Consider the following 17,992-nt stretch of genomic DNA (forward strand, 5'->3'; position numbering starts at 1 on the left):
CTTCTTGCCTTGGTGGTTTCACTTTCTGAAATTGCTCCATGCTTATTAGCTGATCTCATTTACCAGCACTGCACCCCCACCCCACACATTTTTTCTTTGGCCTCTCTTTATTCAGTTGCTCACTGTCATTAGCTGCTTCTATATAGACAACTACATTCATCTCCTAATTTCTCATGTCTCCTAAGATATCCCAAATCCCTGTGAGTACCCCATTATTTCAATCCTTATTTCTTCAGTGTCTCAAATATCTCCCATGATATATCTGTCCTAAAATGTTTACCTTCCCTGACCACCTGAGTTCTGCCAGACCCCTGACCATGGCCAGCGTGTTGTATAAAGAACTTATCTGGTGAACACAAGGGAAGGGAAGCAAAAATAATATAAAAACAGGGAGGGGGAAAAAACATACGAGACTCTTACATATGGAGAACAAACAGAGGGTTACTGGAGGGCTTGTGGGAGGGGGGATGGGCTAAATGGGCAAGGGGCATTAAGGAATCTGCTCCTGAAATCATTGTTGCACTATATGCTAATAACGTGGATGTAAATTTAAAAATTAAAAATAAAAAAAAAAAGAATTTATCTTGTCCCTGTCCCTGGTTCCTGGGAGAGAGCCTCTAAATCTTTGGAATTACCTGAATGCTAGCAGTGTCTGTTACTCATCATGGGCCTCTTGGACCAAAACTGAGTTTAGGCTCACAAGGTGACTCAGATAGGAGCCAGCCATGCCAGGAAGACCAACAGGGTTGGGGCTTTGAGCCACATGATATCAGCTCAGTCTCTGGAGGAAGGCAGGGGGCTGGAGATTGAGTTCAATGTATGGCCAGTGATAGAATTAATCATACTTTGCATAATGAAACCCCAATACAAACTCTGGTCACCAAGGCTCAGGTGAACTTCCTGACTGGTGATATACATCTATGTGCCAGGAGGGTGGTGTGCCCTGGGGACACTGAAGCTTGGTATTTTGGACAGTCCCAGTATTCTCTGGTGCTACCACATCCCTAGATGGTTTCCTCCAATGTTCAGGATTCATGTTATTAGCTCTTTCTTCTCCATGCCTATCTGATTTGTCAGCTTTAGCCCCTCTTACCTTCTCATGCTTCTCAGAAAGTTCTCCAAAACTTTCACTTCTTTTCAGTTGTTCCTTTTTCATCACAAAGGATCTTCCTTCTACCACAGTAAACTGGTATTGGAGGTTGTGAAAAGGACTCCCCTTATGATTAAAATAATGAACACTGCGTGTGTTCCCTTGCACCTGTGGGTGTGTTTGCCATGGACCATCTCTGGGAATGCATATCTTGCTGAGTCACCTTGCCTTCATTGTGACTTTCAGATCTAGGTCCCCATAGTACTTTCTTCCTTCTTTCTTCCCCATTTCCTCCCTCAGTATCTTCTCCTTGTTTTCCGGCTTTAGAACTCTAGCTCAGGATTTGCCTTGTCTTCTATTGCTTTTTTCCATGTGAAAAATAACTCAGAATTATTTTTCAGAGTTATGAAATGTGGTTGAGTGATCACAACCCCATTAAGCAACATTATCATTTGACAGCAAACAGGTAGGGCAGACTTGGGATGACTATGAACATCATGAAGGTAAGAAGACTTTTTATCTTTATTATGTTTCCCCAAGATACACACTGTGGTATCCTCTTTAATAATCTAAAATAACATACAAATGTGTCATCAAGGCAAGTTAAAAAATTACAACTGAATTCTCACAATTGAATAATGAAGAGTAAATGTCAATTAAAAATGTAGTTACAAGAACTTGAGAGAACTATCCATCTGCTTATAATTGATATATTACATAAATATAATAACACAAAACCTATCCTGAAAATGTAAACAAAATTATATTTACATATGTGTAACACCTGTAATCTCATCACAAACTTTGTAGGAACAGCATGTTTTGAAAAGTATGACTATTTCAGAACTATTTAAAATAAATACATAAACATAGAGTATAAAAATAAATATAATCATTCTAAGGGCAAGACTTTCAAAATAAACCAATGAAATTTATGGCATATTGTTAGGCTATCTATCACAAACAATCCTTTGGCTCTAATTTTACATTTTTGAAGTACTTCCCTCCTAATCTGTGTCCCAGTGCATAAAAAACGGGCCCTCCAACTTCTACCTCAGAGGAGATTTGAATTAAAACAATCTGAAATATTTGGTGGTGCCCTGGGAAGGGACAGACCCTGAACAAAACCCTGGTTTCTCACTGTCCTTCCATGGACTCCTAGACGTGCCCCCAACTCCTAGGAGTACAGTGTGATAACTCTATTCAGCTCATTCTAGAAGGTTCTAGGTTCTTCCAGATTATCTGTACAAGAGACTCCTCTCTTCCTTCCTCAGGCCTGTCATTAGCATCCGGATGGACTTCCTGCTGAAAACCTGCATCTCCCCTGGGCTCTGAAATTGAGAGAAAAAGAGGATGTCTGATTGATTGCAAGGAGGCAAGTCTCCAGTTAGAAAAGATTATTCACATTCCCAGTCAATTGTAATCAGAGTTTCGGCTGATTTATAAATCCATTTTTATCTTTAATCCTTCATTCTAAACCTCAGTTCATTTTCAATTTTGATCCTTGGTCTTTGGGGACCCTGCCTCCAAAAATGTCTTACTATGGTGAAGGTCAGGCCCAGTTATCTACATGCGCTGTAGCCAGGACTCTAGGTGATTCTTCTCAGGGAGTAATACAAACAGGAGAGAATGTTGCTTTAGACTCAATGCTCACCTTGGTCCTTTTGTGCTTCTTACGGTCTGAATTAATAACCATACTACAAACATCACCAACACAACAACATCATGAACCATGAGACCAGATGCCTAGCCTCCCATTTGAACCCTGAATCCTAATGTTTAACCAAAGCAGTTAGTCCTAAATTTGGTCAGTGCTATATGGCCCGAGTGCCTGTGTCCACCCCCCCCCCCAAATTAACATGTTGAGATCCTAACCCAAAAGGTGATGGTGTTAGAACGTGGCACCTTTGGGAGATGATTAGGTCATGAGTGGAGGTCTCATAAATGAGATTAGTGCCCTGAGAAAAGAGACCCCAGTGAGCTAGCTCTCCCTTTCCGCTGTGTGAAGATGCAGCGAGAAGGTGGTGAGGACACAACGAGAAGGTGGCAGTCTGCAGCCCAGAAAACGGTCTGGCATCTTGCTCTCAGCTTCCCAGTCTCCCAACTGTGAGAAAGAAATGTCTGCTGTTCGTAAGTCTGTGGTACTTTGTTATAGGAGCCTGAACAGACTAAGAGAGCCAGTTCGCACAATTCAGACCACATCTTTACTTAATCCTCTGCCCGAATCTGTCACTGTGTGTCGATCACAATAAGCCATGCTGAAACTGGTATTCCTTAACCTTTACTCCTTCTGACAAACTTCCTTGACCATAAACCTGAGGGGAAACGTGTGATTGAACAAGATAAGAGACTGTTCTGGAAGTGGGCCAGGTGAGGTGAAGAACGCATATGTGGTCTGGCCATAAGCAACTTGCTCGAAAGCAAATTTGGATGAAGACATAGCTAGTCATAATTTATCTTTTATTACTGGACAGGTAGGCTGTTTCCATCAAATATCATATTGTTAGGCATTTATTTTGTTGTAAGTAAATCCCTAGAGTTAATAGTCTCTCAGGGATTAAAGGCCAAAAATGAGTTAAAACAAGAAAGTCAAAACACAATATACGGAAAAATTAGAAACTTTCCTATTTCACACAAAAAATCAACATGTCGTCAAAACTCTCATCCAGGCCCAATTGCTTTGGATGCAGTTATTTCAGCCAAGTCCATGCCTCTGTGGCAAACTGGTTTTCCTGAGGTCTGGCACCCACAGATTTCCCTGAGGTCATGCCTGGTGTGTGGTTGTCAGCTCGTGGCTGGGACGTGAGTCAGCGTCTGGCTGTGTGCCGCCCCCACTTCACAGTGTGTGGAAGGCCGATGTGTGGGATGGGGGGCAATGAGCATGCGTCCAGCAATTAGACTCCTCCGAGTTCCTAAGTGGACAATAAATTATTCTGCCTGTACCCTTGATGACACAGACCTACCTTCTCTCAGGCCGATGACCTCAGGCCTCCGTGGTCCCGGGAACTCTAGGGCATGAGGGTGCGATCTCGCCCCCACACCCACAGTTCTGGATCAAAAGCCTGGATCTGGAAGACAGATGGCCCCCTGAGCAGACAGCCTCCAGGTAGGCCCCCCTCCCTGCCACCGTCCAGGCTTTCATTCTTTCTCATCCCGAATCCCGTGTCCCTCCATATTCCCCTCTCTCTCCCACTGGGCACCCCCCCCCAAGTCCCCACAGCCCACCCACCTCCTCACACTCTTCCCGGGACACCCTGGTCTTCCAGCCCATGGATCGGATGAATTGAAACCGCAGTTTGTGAAACAAGGGACGCTGGGAGCGGTTCTTCCCGTACAGGAATGAAAAGATGGCCTGTTTGGGGGCCTGGTTATCTTCTTCCATATCATTGGCCAGGTAGCTGGAGAGAGATGTTAGGTTGCTGGTCAGGAGCAGGACAGGCAGGACCCCCCACACACACACACCCCAGCTCAGCTTCCCAGAAAGGACACAGGCTGCTCACTACCCAGTGTCTCCAGATGCCACCCAGTCACCAAGAAGGCACTGCCGGGCAGAGACGTCTCCCACCGTGATGACAAGACAGAACTGAGCAGGGAAGCCGGTGGGCATGTCCTGCCCTGTGTTCCCAACCCCATGCCCGCCCCTTGCCCTTCACCGTGTCTGTGCACACACCTGTCTCCCTGTGTGGACTGGGGACATACACAGTTCCTGCGGCCAAGAGCTGAGTCCACTCTATTTCTGCAGAAAGTGGCTTTCCTACCAAATGACTAATGTAGGACTTGGTTCATGTGGATGCATTAGTTCAACATGCATTCTCCCCATCCTTCTTCTCATCGCCTCATGGTCCTTGGCATATAAGATATACTTGGGGAGTTTTTGTTCAGTGAATGAATGAGTGAATGAATGAATGCTTTCTCTCATGGTCAAGGGCAATACTGATTACCTCATAGGTTCAAAATAACTTAAACATTTGCAGAATGGAAGGGATTGTGTTGAGTGTTTGGAGAGGAGAGTGTGGAGGTATTTTGACAAGACCTGCCTTTAACAGGTGTCTAGTCTAATGGGACTGGGGAAGGGGGTGTAGGGGCTGGATAAGAAATAACTATAGTCCAGGGGCACCTGGGTGGCTCAGTCAGTTAAGCGTCAGACTTTGGCTCAGGTCACGATCTCACAGCTCACCTTGTGAGGTAGAGCCCCGCGTCAGGCTCTGTGCTGACAGCTCAGAGCCTGGAACCTGTTTCAGATTCTGCCTCTGTCTCTCTCTGCCCCTCCCCTGCTCGTGCTCTGTCTCTCTCTCTCTCCCTCTCTCTCTCAAAAATAAACATTAAATATATTTTTTAAATAACTATAGTCCAAAATATCCATAAGACTAGGATTATTTTTTGAAAATGTTTTTTAATGTGTATTTTTGAGAGAGAGAGACAGACAGAGGGCGGGGAGAGAGAGAGAGAATGAGTGGGGGAGGGGCAGAGGGAGAGGGAGACATGGAATCCGAAGGAGGCTGCAGGCTCCAGGCTCTGAGCTGTCAGCACAGAGCACGACATGGGTCTTGAACTCACATACTACGAGATCATGACCTGAGCCGAAGTCGGACGCTTAACCAACTGAGCCACACAAGCTCCCTGAAAATGTTTTTTTAATGTTCATTTATTTTTGAGAGAGAGAGAGAGAAAGAAAATGTGAGTGGGGCAAGGGCAGAGAGATGGGGGTACAGAGGATCCCAAGCAGGCTCTGTGAGGACAGCACAGAGCCGGATGTGGGGCTCAAACTCCTGAACCATGAGATCATGACCTGAGCCAAATGCTCAACTGACTGAGTCACCTCAGTGCCCTATGAGGCTAAGATTTTAACAGAAGCGCTACTCAGGTACAAAAGTCAGAGAGGTCAGGGGAGCATCTGAAGATTTGGGAGTTGGAATCAACCTTGAGGACAGGTCATTTTCTTCAGGTGCATGTGTAAAATCAGCTAGACAGAAAACGCAATATAGAAACAGAGGGAAAGGTACTTGGCAGGTTGGGTGGAGAGGGTTGGATCCAAACTGGGAGCTCTGGCCTTGCCCAAGAGCGCCACTGGCCGGCGAAGTTGGAAGATGAAGCAAGGGAAGGGTGCTTTGGAAGGACTTTAGGCACATAACACCCGCTGGCTTGGGGACAGCCTTGTAAGACACCAGCAGGAGTATTTACAGTAGGTCTGTGCTGAGTGCCGAGGGCCTGAACTGAAGCATTTGTGCAGGGAATGCGGAGAGGAAGACAATGATGGATGTCACTTGGGCTTCTCTCTTGGCTTGGGGCAGGGCAGTACACTTCCTTCCTTCTCTCCTCTTCGGATGGTTTTATGTTTTCTATTCTTCAGTCTCTTAACTGATGTTAGGGTTATTTGTGTTTAGAAAGAACAGTATAAAAAACGCTATGCTATAATCCTATCGTTTTCATACACAGATTCAACAGTTTAAAAAAAAACAGGTTAAAAAATAATCAGTTACATGGGGCACCTGGGTGGCGCAGTCGGTTAAGCGTCCGACTTCAGCCAGGTCACGATCTCGCGGTCCGTGAGTTCGAGCCCCGCGTCGGGCTCTGGGCTGATGGCTCGGAGCCTGGAGCCTGTTTCCGATTCTGTGTCTCCCTCTCTCTCTGCCCCTCGCCCGCTCATGCTCTGTCTCTCTCTGTCCCAAAAATAAATAAACGTTGAAAAAAAAATTAAAAAAAAAATCAGTTACTAACAGGTTTAAAAAAAATAGGCGAGGGGCGCCTGGGTGGCTCAGTCAGTTAAGCATCTGACTCTTGATTTTGGCTCAGGTCGTGATCTCGTGGTTTGTGAGTTTGTGCCCCGCGATGGGCTCTGTGCCCACAGCGTGGAGCCTGCTTGGGGTTCTCTCTCTCCCCCTCCCTCTCTGGCTCCCCCCCCTCAAAATAAATAAATAAGCTCGAAAACAACAGATGAAGGCCAGAGTCCCACTTCTCCCCTCCATTGTCACAGGGTATTGAGTACCACTGATGGCCGAGGCAAAATACTCACAGTGCTAGGAAGAAGTGGATTCGTCGGAACTGCCAGGAGAAGAGGCCAGCACGGCTAAAGTAAGCTATGACCGTAGACAGGAGATACTGATGGGGAGAGGAAAAGAGCCGTAAGACAGGGATCACACCCTAGGGGAAGGAGAAAAGTGGGGGCAGGGCGTGGGAGGCCTCAGCAGGTGCTCATGCTCCCACATGTCGGCTGAACCTGCTTATTTGGTATCAGAAGGTTGGCTGCAAACCCAGGAAGTCAAGGGGAGAGTTTCTGGTGCTCCCAGGGTGGCTCGCTCTGCTGTTTGGGGGGCTTGTCTTTAGGATAGCCAGCTTCAGGAGGGTCTTTGATAAGCTGGAGCAAAGGGGAGCCCCCAGGAGCTGAGAGGAGAGGGGACTTAAGGTGACAACAGCCAGAGAGCCACAACGAGGGTTCAGATCCCAGAGGATCTGCAAGAAACCACGAGGCGCCTGAAGGGAAGTGTAGGCAGCATCATGTTGGAGAGAGAAGGAGAGCTGAGGGTTCAGAAGGCATCCGCCTGCCCCGGGACAGACGTTGGAGCGAGCAGGAGTACATCTTAGTGGAGAGTGACAGACGATACCTTGTCAGATACCCTCAGGTTTTTGTCCCAGGCCAGGAATCTTTTAACGACAGGATCTTCTGTGAGAAGAAGGCATGTGTTAGGTTGGGAACCAGAACTGGGTTAGTGTGGGAACATTCCAGAGTGAAGAGGAGAATGATGCTTCCCCCTGAAGAGGAGAAAGAGCTTGTAGGATGTGGCCAAGGGTGAGGCTGATGGGCAGAGGTGAGAGGAGACCACTCCCTGGCCAAGAAAATATGGTGGTATCCTTGCGGGGTGGCCAAGAGAGAGCTAGGATTCGGATCTTCAGTAAACAGTGGTGCTCTGTCATTATCACGTACTGCTGCAGGGGCCACAGAGACCATAGAGTCATTCACCATCATTTTCTCATTTGACAGTGACCTCAGGGTACAAAGATGGCCTGTCATCCCCCTTCACACAGATGACGGCATTTAGTTTCAAAAGGCCACTAAGAGCTGAGATGTCCCAGGGGCATGACCAAAACCAAGGTTTCTTGTCCCAAAGACAGACCTTTCTCCAAGTGTCACCTAATCCTCTGTCGTTTTTAAGTGTCCCTGATGAGGATCAATATGGGGTCCTCCAAGGATGGAGAGAGAGCTCAGCAGCTAGCAGAGAATTCTTTTCCATTGGAAAAGTGTAGGCGTTGGAAGTTTCTTGTTTTTTAAGGAAAAAAAAGAAAGGATAGGATTGGAGGGTGCTCTGCCTACCCAGCAGCCTGTTGAAAACCTCATGGTGCTCAGGCAGCACTGAAGACAACCGCTGTCTCTTCAACTTCATCTTGAGTCCACACAGCGTCTCCACGACCCAGACGTCCTCAGCCCCTGGGGCTGTCTCCTCCTCTGACTCCTCCCTTCTCCTCTTCCAGCCACAGGAGGGAGGCGGGGGATGGGGGTCTACCCGGGGGGCTGAGTGAACAAACCAGGCTCCAATATAAAGCTTCTGTCTTTAGGATTCAGCCATTGGTCACCCAAGCCCCTCCGCAACCCAAACCTCCCCTCTTTCTCTCTGACCTCGGAGACTATTGGCCTCTCCCAAACCATCTTTCCATCTTTCTGCCTTGTTGATATCCACCTGCCCCCCATTCATCTTTGCCACTGTTCCATCCCCCTGTCCTCGAAACTCTTCCTCATTATAGTTAATCTCTCCCATTGGAATAATGGAATAGTGGAATAATTTCCTCTCCTCCTTTATCTCATTTGAGGATCTCATCTCCTGACCCTCCTTCCTTGCCCCCCAGGTTTTCCTTCCATGGGGATATCCTTGTCCTTAGGTCCTGGCTCTCTGAATCTCTCCTGTCACACAAACCCAACTCACATGCTCCTTTCTGACTTCTGTACCCCTTCCTCCTTCCTAGTCAACACTCTCAAGTCCCTTCTTCCTCCTGCTTCCTCACCTGATGGTCCTGGGCTTTCTTCACCCATTACTGCCTGCAGGGGGTACCCTGAGGAGCTGGGCTGTGGGCTCTGGTCCTCAGACCGGGAACACGGTTGACAACCGGCCATGATTTCTCCCAAACTCTTTCTTCCCTTCCAGAAAACTTAGATTGTGTTCTGCTCAAACTCCTCTTCTGGATTCTGGCTGAACACAAGCCCGTTATCACTTCTCCAAGCTGGAGAAAAGCTGGAAGTGAAGAAAAGCTCTGAGAAGATGCTGTTGTCCACCTCCACTGCTAAGCACTATGGAGTTTGATCCTTCCAATCAGGAAGGTCAGAAGCCTCTGATGTCATCGGTCATTCCAGCCTGGCAACCAGTTTGAAGGAAAACACGCGTAACTGCCAGACAGGTGTCCACTGTGGAGATCGGGGTAAAGGATACCTCCTGCCAGGTCCTCCAGAGTCTGGACCACTCTCCAGCAGATGCCAGGCTCCCTCCATGCTAAACTTGAACCATGTCAGACTCTCTCCACCCCTCTACTCCTATTTCAAGGTGCAGTCTGGCGGGAGAGGGAGGAAGCCAACAAGGAAATTTAGCAGGAAGGTAAGACCTTGTGAGAGTGAAATCAGTATGTAAAGAAGGTCCCAGGGACATTGATTTGTTGGGTTAAAAGCTAGTTCAAAATGCTGAATTTGACAGAGCTCCTGTGCTCGATGTTTACTGACACTATGTTTACTGATGCGATTCTGGGCTGGAGGGACACTCATGCTCTACTGAGCCCGACAGACTTTTTGGGGAGACTGTTTGAAGCGTGCTCACACACGCCTCAAATGGTGTCTACAGTTTCTGAAGTCTATGGGTCGCTCCAAACCTGCCCGTCAGTTGCCATTAATCAGCTCCGGTCTGCAGATAAAGTTTGTGAGCCTGTGTATCACTCCTGACCCAGAAATTTCACTACCATTTGTGTATCCTAAGAAGAAAATGGCACATGCACAAAGAGACTAAATGGAAAAATCGCCAGGACAGAATCTGTTTTATTGAGGTGGGGAGACACATGAAAGTATGGATGTAGTAATGCGGATGACCAACTGGTTGTCCCTGTGGTATCAGAGGAAGCGTCGTCTGAACCTCCTTCCTCCTACCTACCTCCTACCTCTGCTTCTCACCCGGGCATCTGAGACTTGCCCTTTCTTCCTTTCCTTTCCTTTCCTTTCCTTTCCTTTCCTTTCCTTTCCTTTCCCTTCCCTTCCCTCCCCTCCCCTCCCCTCCCCTCCCCTCTCTCACTTACCCTCTCTCCCCTCTCCTTCCCTCCTGTCCCTTCCCTTTCCTTCCTTCCTTCCTTCCTTCCTTCCTTCCTTCCTTCCTTCCTTCCCTCCCTCCTTTCTTTCTTCCTTCCTTTCTTTCTTTCTTTCTTCTCTTTCTTCTTTCTTCTTCTTTCTTCTCTTCTTTCTTTCTTTCTTCCTTCTTTCCTTTCCTTCCTTCCTTCCTTCTTCCTTCCTTTTCTTTCTTTCTTTCTTCTTTCTTTCTTTCTTTCTTTTTTCTTCGGTAAAATAACATAACATAAAATTTATCATTTTAACCATTTTTAATGGTATAATTCAGTGGCATGAGGCACACATGTATTATTGTGCTATTGCGTGGCCCTCAGCACCATCCGTCTCCAGAACTTTTTTTATCTTGCCTGAAGCTGCAACTCTGCTCCCAGTAAGGACCACCTCCCCACCTTCCCTCACCCCGCCCCAGCCCCTGGCAACCACCGTCCTACTTTCTGTCTCTATGGACACGGCCACTTCCAGGTACCCCCCATCATGGAAGCATGCAGTGTTTGTCCATTTGTTTCTGACTTACTTCATTCAGCCAAATGTCCTCAAGCCTCATCCATGTTATAGCATGTCACAGTTCCTTTCCTTTTAAGGATGCGTAATAGCCATCGTGTGTCTACATGTTTTTGCATGTTCCTTTCATAATAATATAATAACAATATGATACACGTATGTATTTACATACCACATTTAGTTCATCCATCTGTTGATGGACACCTGGGTCGTTTCCACATTTTGGCTCTGAGTCCTGCTTTCCATCCGCTGTGTGAACTTTGGTGAGAAGCACATCTGTTATTCAGGATGGGCCTAGAGTTTTATTTTGTATTTTCATCACTTACGTATTTCTAATTAGCCCCACCCAGGCATAAGTGAAGTCAAATCAGTTCACCCAGAAAACAACGTGGAGGGTTCTCAAAACAGAACTACCGTATGATCCCACAACCCCACTTCTGGGTATATACCGAGAGAAAATGAAAGCAGGATATTAAAGAGATGTCTGCCCTCCTGTGTTCACTGCGGCATTATTCACAGTAGCCAAGATAACCTGTGTCCATCAACGGATGGATGGCTAAAGAAGATGTAAGGTACACGCTTGGAGATCTGAGGGATATCCTGCCATTTGTGATAACACGGATGGACCTCGAGGGCATTGCGCTGAGTGAAATAAGCTAGACAGAGAAAGAGAAATACTGCGTGGTATCCTTTATGTGTGGAACCTTAAAAAAAAAAAAAAGGTCAAACTCATAGAAACAGAAGGTAAGAGAGAGGTTTGCCAGGGTGCAGACTTTCAGTGATAACATGAATGAGGTCTAAGGATCGCAAATAAAACCTGGGAACCACAGTTGATAACACTGTGTTGTATAAGTGAAATTTGCTAAGAACTTAAGTGTTCTAACCCCAAAAAAGGTGAGCATGTGAGGTGATCGATATGTTAATTAACTGGATGGGAAGAATCCTTTCATGGTGGATACATATATCAAATCACCTGGATGCACGCTTTAAATATCTTTCCATTTTTTGTCGGTTTTACCTGAATAAAGCCGAGATCGTTAGAAAGTAGTTGATCCAAGGCACAGGGACTGAGCGTCTCCTTTGTTTGCAGTCGTCAACTTTCAGACTCGGACGAGGTCTCAGAGAGCATGCAAGACAGCCTTGGGGTTCCTGCACAGTATCCTTGGGCCCGGGGCCCTCCCACAGGTCCCCACTGGTGGAAGAGGCGCTGCTGTGTGAAGGACACATGACTCATCCCTGGAGAAGTTCAACTCCTAGGAAGCCAGTTTGCACTTAAATTTCACTCATGATGCTTTCAGCCATCATAGCTGGTTGGGTCCTTCCATAACAAAATGGAAGGCCACTCTTCCTCCTGATGAAGCTAGCTTCCCAATACTAGGAGGCAGATACTCTGTCCCTATTCAAGTTTCTCTTCTGTGCCATGAAAGCCTGGATTACTTAGAAGAAGGGGCTTCTTCAAGACAGTTTGCGTAGTCCTTTCTCCCCCACCACCTTGTCTGGATGTTCCACAGTTAGGCAGGGCCCATCCTAAGATACACTGTTGGTACATTGCCCAAAAATGGGCTAAACAGCTCAGACGGGGAAGAGCAAACTGTTACTTCTTCTCTGTCTCTTCCCCCCGTGGAGGCAGTTTAATATAACAGTGGCTGTAGCTACTGCAGAAATATTGGCAGGATGAAACAGAAGTGCTTTGCAAATGCAGTCCTTCTGGCGTGAGGACCACGTGGGGAAAGTAACTGAGATACAGATACTGGATCCAGCCTCATTGGTTCTAGTTCAACAGAACTGGGGTAGGGCCCACTTTAACTTATTTTTTTTTATTTTACTTTTTAAAGTTTATTTATTTATTTTGAGAGAGAAGGAGCAAGCTGGGGAGGGGCAGAGAGGGAGGAAGAAACAGGATCCCAAGCAGGCCCCACACCATCAGTACAGAGCCCAGTACAGGGCTCAAACTCACGAACCTTGAGATCATGACCTGAGCTGAAATCAAGAGTCAGTCACTTAACTGACTCAGCCATCCAGGTGCCCCTAACTTATTTACTGATGCACATTCAGATTTGGAAATCTCTCTGTGGGACATGCCACCCAGGTCAGGGTAATAGGGATCCTTTTTTTTTTTTTTTTAAGTTTATTTATTTTGAGAGAGAGAGAGTGAGTGGGGGAGGGGCAGACAAAGAGAGAATCTCAAGCAGACTCCACGCTCAGCACAGAGCCCAACATGGGGCTTGATCCCGTGACAGTGAGATCGCAATATCCAGAGTCAGATGTTTAACTGACTGAGCCACCCAGGTGCCCCAGGGCAATGGGGGTCCTAAAGAAAGCAAAGCCACACTTGCATGAAATAAGCCATGATCTATACCTGACATGCCAAGACCATGGCCAGGCCTTGAGTCCAAGGCTGAGGGGTCCTTTGGAACCAGCTTGCAATCCTCTGGCCAGTTTATTGGTGACAACCTGTCCAGCAGCCTGGGTGCCGATTTGGATACATAGACCCATGAGCAGAGTTTATCCTGAGTGACTGTGCATGTACTGGTGAAAAACTGCTCTCTCCACTAGGAAGTCCTGTCTCGCCAGGGGCTGCTCACCCTGGCCTGTCATTCTCTAGTGAGTGATGGTCTCTGTACTTCCCTCCTGTGACCTGTAAGACCTAGGGAAACCCCTAGGAAGATGACACAGAGTGTCTGGGATGGGGAGATGGGATGAGGTTCTTGATACTGACCTCTAAGATCTGGTGGCAGAAGCTAATCATTAAAGTCTTTAACTTTTTTTTTTTAACAACTACATGTCAAGTTTTAAACACTGTGTTAAATTTCTTTACAGATTTTTAATGTTTATGTATTTTTGAGAGAGAGAGACAGAGTGCAAGTGGGAGAGGGTCAGAGAGAGAGAGGGAGACACAGATCTGAAGCTGAACTGTCAGCACAGAGCCTGATGCAGGGCTCGAACCCATGAACCGGGAGATCATAACCTGAGCCAAAGTCAGACACTCAACTGACTGAGCCACCCAGGCGCCCCTTGGTCTTTAACTTTTATGCTCCCCTCCACCATGTCTGACACACTCTCAGTGGGTCCTAAAATCATGTTAGTTGTAGTCTGATATTATTGCCTCTCTTAAGTGCTATAAAATGTTATCTCCACACCAATGTGCCCATTTATGGTTTCAAATCTTGTTTTGAGATAGTTATCCTTTATAAGGCATTTTCAGGAGGATTGTCTCATTTTCTTTGTTGAGTTGAGAAAACAGGGTGTTGGAATTTGTCCTTTTTTAAAAACTAATTTATTTGAGAGAGAAAGAGACAGACAGACATTGGGGGAGGGGCAGAGAGAGAGGAGAAAGAGAATACTCAGCAGGCTTCATGCTGTCAGCACAGAGCCCAACACAGGGCTCGAACTCACAAACCATGAGATCATGACCTGAGCTGAAATCAAGAGTCAGATGCTTAACCAACTGAGCCACCCAGGCGCCCCTGAGTTTTGTCTTTGAGAAACAAAGGATGTGAAACTCAAAAGACTGAAGCAGGATCCCAGGTTTCACCTCGACTGCTCTGATTCAAGTCCTATATCCCATTCATCCCATTCTCTTCTCCATCTGCCCAGACAATCTGGAAGACATAAGCTAGTTAGTATGATGTGCCTATCAAAAGATGGAGGTGGGGGTGGGGAATGGGAAAGTAGTGGTTCTATTATAAACTAGTATGTGCCCTTGGGCAAATCCTTCCTCCTTCCAAGCCCCCATTTCTTCATCTATAAAATAAAAGGTGTAGATAAGATGATCTTTAAGGGCCTTTCCCACAGCATAAGCAAAGCAGTGAGAAAGCACTTGTAGTGAATTTGACGTGACCGGGTACACGAATGCTGTGGGTGAATTGTGTGCCCCTATCCCCATCACCCTGTTCATGTGTTGAAGTCCTAACCCCCTAGTACCTCAGAATGTGATCTTATTTGGTGGTTAGGTCTTTACGGAGGAAATCAAGTCTAAAAAAAATGAGGCCATTAGGATGGGCACTAATTCAGTATGGGTGGCATCCTTATAAAAAGGGGAAATTTGGACGCGGAGACACTGAAGTAGAGGGAAGACAATGTGATGACACATGGAGAGAAGATGGTCACCTACAAGCCAAGGAAAGAAGATGGAGCACACCCGCCCCCACCGCCCTCAGAGGGAACCAGCCCTGTCCACGCCTGGATCTCAGACTCCCAGCCTCCAGAACCGGAGACAATGCACTTCTGTGGTTAAAGCCACCTGGTTGGTCTTACTTCATTACAGCTTCCCTGTAAACTGATCCAACCAGTATTTTGAATAAGAGGGAATTCAGATTTGACAGTTACTGTCCTGACACTTCTGGCGACCATTCCATTAAAGCAAGGCATGTCCCGAGGCTCCAGAGAAGAACCAGTTCTTTCAAACAAATGAGAAACTTGAACTTTTTTCTTAGCCTCTCACATCTCCTGGTCACGGTGAATATGTTAGCTTCGGGAAAAAATGGGTGAAAGACTTCAAGAATGGTTTGCAAATCTTGAAGATGGGTGCTGGTATCTTAATAAAATTGACACATTACAGAGAAAAGAAAACAAACAGGAGCAAACACAGGCCACAACTTAGAAAATTAAGGGTGGGAAAGGCTTCTTCAAGTACAATGTCAACACATGAGAAATGTGAGGAGAGCCTGAATGATTTGAACACAAAAAAATAATGTCCGTGTGATAGAAAATGAAAGTAAAAGATTAAGTTAGGAAGATTGATGATGAATTGGGAAAATATTTGTATTTTATACAAATACAGAAAGAGAAGTCTTTATTTTTTTTAATGTTTATTTATTTTGAGAGAGAGAATGTGTGAAGGGCAGAGAGAGAGGGAGAGAGAGCGAATCCCAAGCAGGCTGCGCACTGTCAGCACAGAGCCCCACGTGGGGCTTGATCCCATGAACTGTGAGATCATGACCTGAGCCGAAATCAAGAGTCGGACACTTAACCAACTGAGCCACCCAGGTGTCTCCACCCCAAAATAGAAAGCTTTATATTGTCAACACTAATAAGTGAAGCCACATTGAAAGGCAGGCCTCTGCTGCTTCTGGCCCAGGTGGAAACATAGGGTCCAGATTTGCCCTCCCAGCTTAAATACATTTTTAGAAGGCGGAAATATATGATATATGAAATGACAGGTTTTAGCCATTTGGAGAGAGGGGTGAGCCTTGAGAGTGTCCAGTTCGCCACCCAGAGAGTGTCCAGGCCAAGGTACAGGGGAGGGGGAGTGGGGGAGCCCAGTGGGTCTCTGAGTTGCAGGGACAGAGTTGCGTGTTGGGGCGCCCATGGCAGCCAGGGTTCACAGGCAGAGAACCAGAGTGGGGAGAGGCAGGAGGGCATCCCAGTCTTCGGCTGAAGACTGAGCCAGTCAGTACGTGTAGGGGAGGCAAGAGCTGGAGGCTGGGCCAGGTGGATGGGCACTCTGCCTGTCTTCTCCAAGAAGCTCAGCGAAGCTTCCATCCTTTACCTGGTGAAAGTGGAAAAGAACATGGAAGAAATGTGCCTGGAGGTTCTCCTGGCTCAGGCCCAGGTGAGGTGTGGTCACCTCACTCAAATTCCAGCATTCAGTTCGTGAGAATTCAGGCACAGGCCACATTTAATAGCAACAAGAGCTGGGAAAGACTGTCCCTGGCTAAGTAGTCACTGCCAAGAGAAACTTTGGGAGAAGCACGCATTTTGTGCGGGATTAGTTTGATGCAACAGCTCAGCTAGAGAAATCAGGAATGGGTTATGTGACCACTCATTTGCATGCATCAGTACCTATTACTACCATTTAAAAGAGCAATGCCTTGAGAAAACTTGAAATATAAATACTTCCTCTGTTGATTGCATATGTATCTAAATATCTTTAGAAGCTAAGTAATTATCTTGCCAGCATTACAACCCAGGAAGGTTTTTCTTAAGGACCTGCGAGCCATCTCTTTGAAATGTAAACCTCTAGGAAGATATTGTCCCTCTCTGTCACCACAGGGGGCAGGGAGGTCGTTAAGCATGGGCTCTAGGCACCTTGCTTTGAGCTGTAACTACCTTGTTGTTGGAGAAATGTGAATAGTTTGCTTTATCCTTTGAACAGAGACAACTAGCACGGATGGGCACCCAGATCACCAGGTGAATTTAGGATGAACTATGAAAGCATTAAGAAACAACTGGCCAAGAACATGGTTATATAATTTCACCAAAAAAAAAAAAAAAATAATAATAATGATAAATCATCGTCCTTATCCCATTTTTGAAAACTGACGTTTTAACCTAACATAAACTTAATTCTCTTTGACAGGTAAGATCTCAGGTATCTGTTTTCTTCTTCTTCTTCTTCTTCTTCTTCTTCTTCTTCTTCTTCTTCTTCTTCTTCTTCTTCTTTTTCGGTTTGTGTGTATTTCCTGATTGTTTTACAGTCTTTACGCATTAGTTGTGCAATCTGGACAAGCTACATCTTCTATTTCCTTCTCCCTCTTGGAAAAACCATGTGCCCATAGATACTATTACTTTATGTCATGGCTGGGTATTAATTGTATCCCAGCGTTTCAGTGAAACTTCTAATATTTCAGTGACGTGCACATGGTACACCCTTTCCTTGTCCCCTCCTGTTCGTGGGGAATCTCAGTGCCAACACGAAAGATCTCAGGGCAAGCAAAGGACCAGGGATCCAGGACGTAAACACAGCCCGCTACTCTAGGCTACACCTTCCCTTAATCCCTAACAGAAGCGAAGACAAATGGAAAATTGGGTCCCAGGTCCAGGCGGTCAATCCCCTCCACACAGCGCCCTCTTAAGCACCAGATAGGGTGGAGACATTCGAGACGTCCCCTAACATGTGGGCGCTTAGACTTATGGGAAACAGAGTCCGGGTATTGGTCCCGCTCCCGAGGCGGACTCCCGTCAGGAGCACCGCCGGCGTCGTCCTGCGCATGTGCAGCTCGCCCTGTGTGCGTGTTCGCGCACGCGCAGTTCCGCCGCGCCGCTCTCGCTTCCTGTCCGTGCCCAGGTCACCGCTGGCCGTGCTTCCCAGGCTTCGGCCTCAGGCGGGCAAGGACCCCAGGGCCTGCGGGGCTGCGCGCCGTCCGTCC

General features: G+C 46.7%; 1 protein-coding gene across 1 annotated transcript; it reads right to left on the reverse strand.

Annotated features, from left to right (window-relative positions):
• Nucleotides 1-4,065: 4,065 nt before the first annotated feature.
• On the reverse strand, nt 4,066-9,194 carry LOC115503921 (speedy protein E4-like). The gene is made up of 6 exons (XM_030300472.1): nt 9,086-9,194; nt 8,400-8,597; nt 7,693-7,751; nt 7,104-7,189; nt 4,320-4,488; nt 4,066-4,158 (listed from the first exon to the last, which is right to left on the reverse strand). Exons 1-6 carry the CDS (start codon nt 9,192-9,194, stop codon nt 4,099-4,101), a joined length of 681 nt encoding a protein of 226 aa, XP_030156332.1. The 3' UTR covers nt 4,066-4,098.
• Between the last annotated feature and the right edge of the window lie 8,798 nt (nt 9,195-17,992).

This window comes from Lynx canadensis, chromosome E3 (assembly GCF_007474595.2).
Source record: "Lynx canadensis isolate LIC74 chromosome E3, mLynCan4.pri.v2, whole genome shotgun sequence".
NCBI classification, from domain to species: Eukaryota; Metazoa; Chordata; class Mammalia; order Carnivora; family Felidae; genus Lynx; species Lynx canadensis.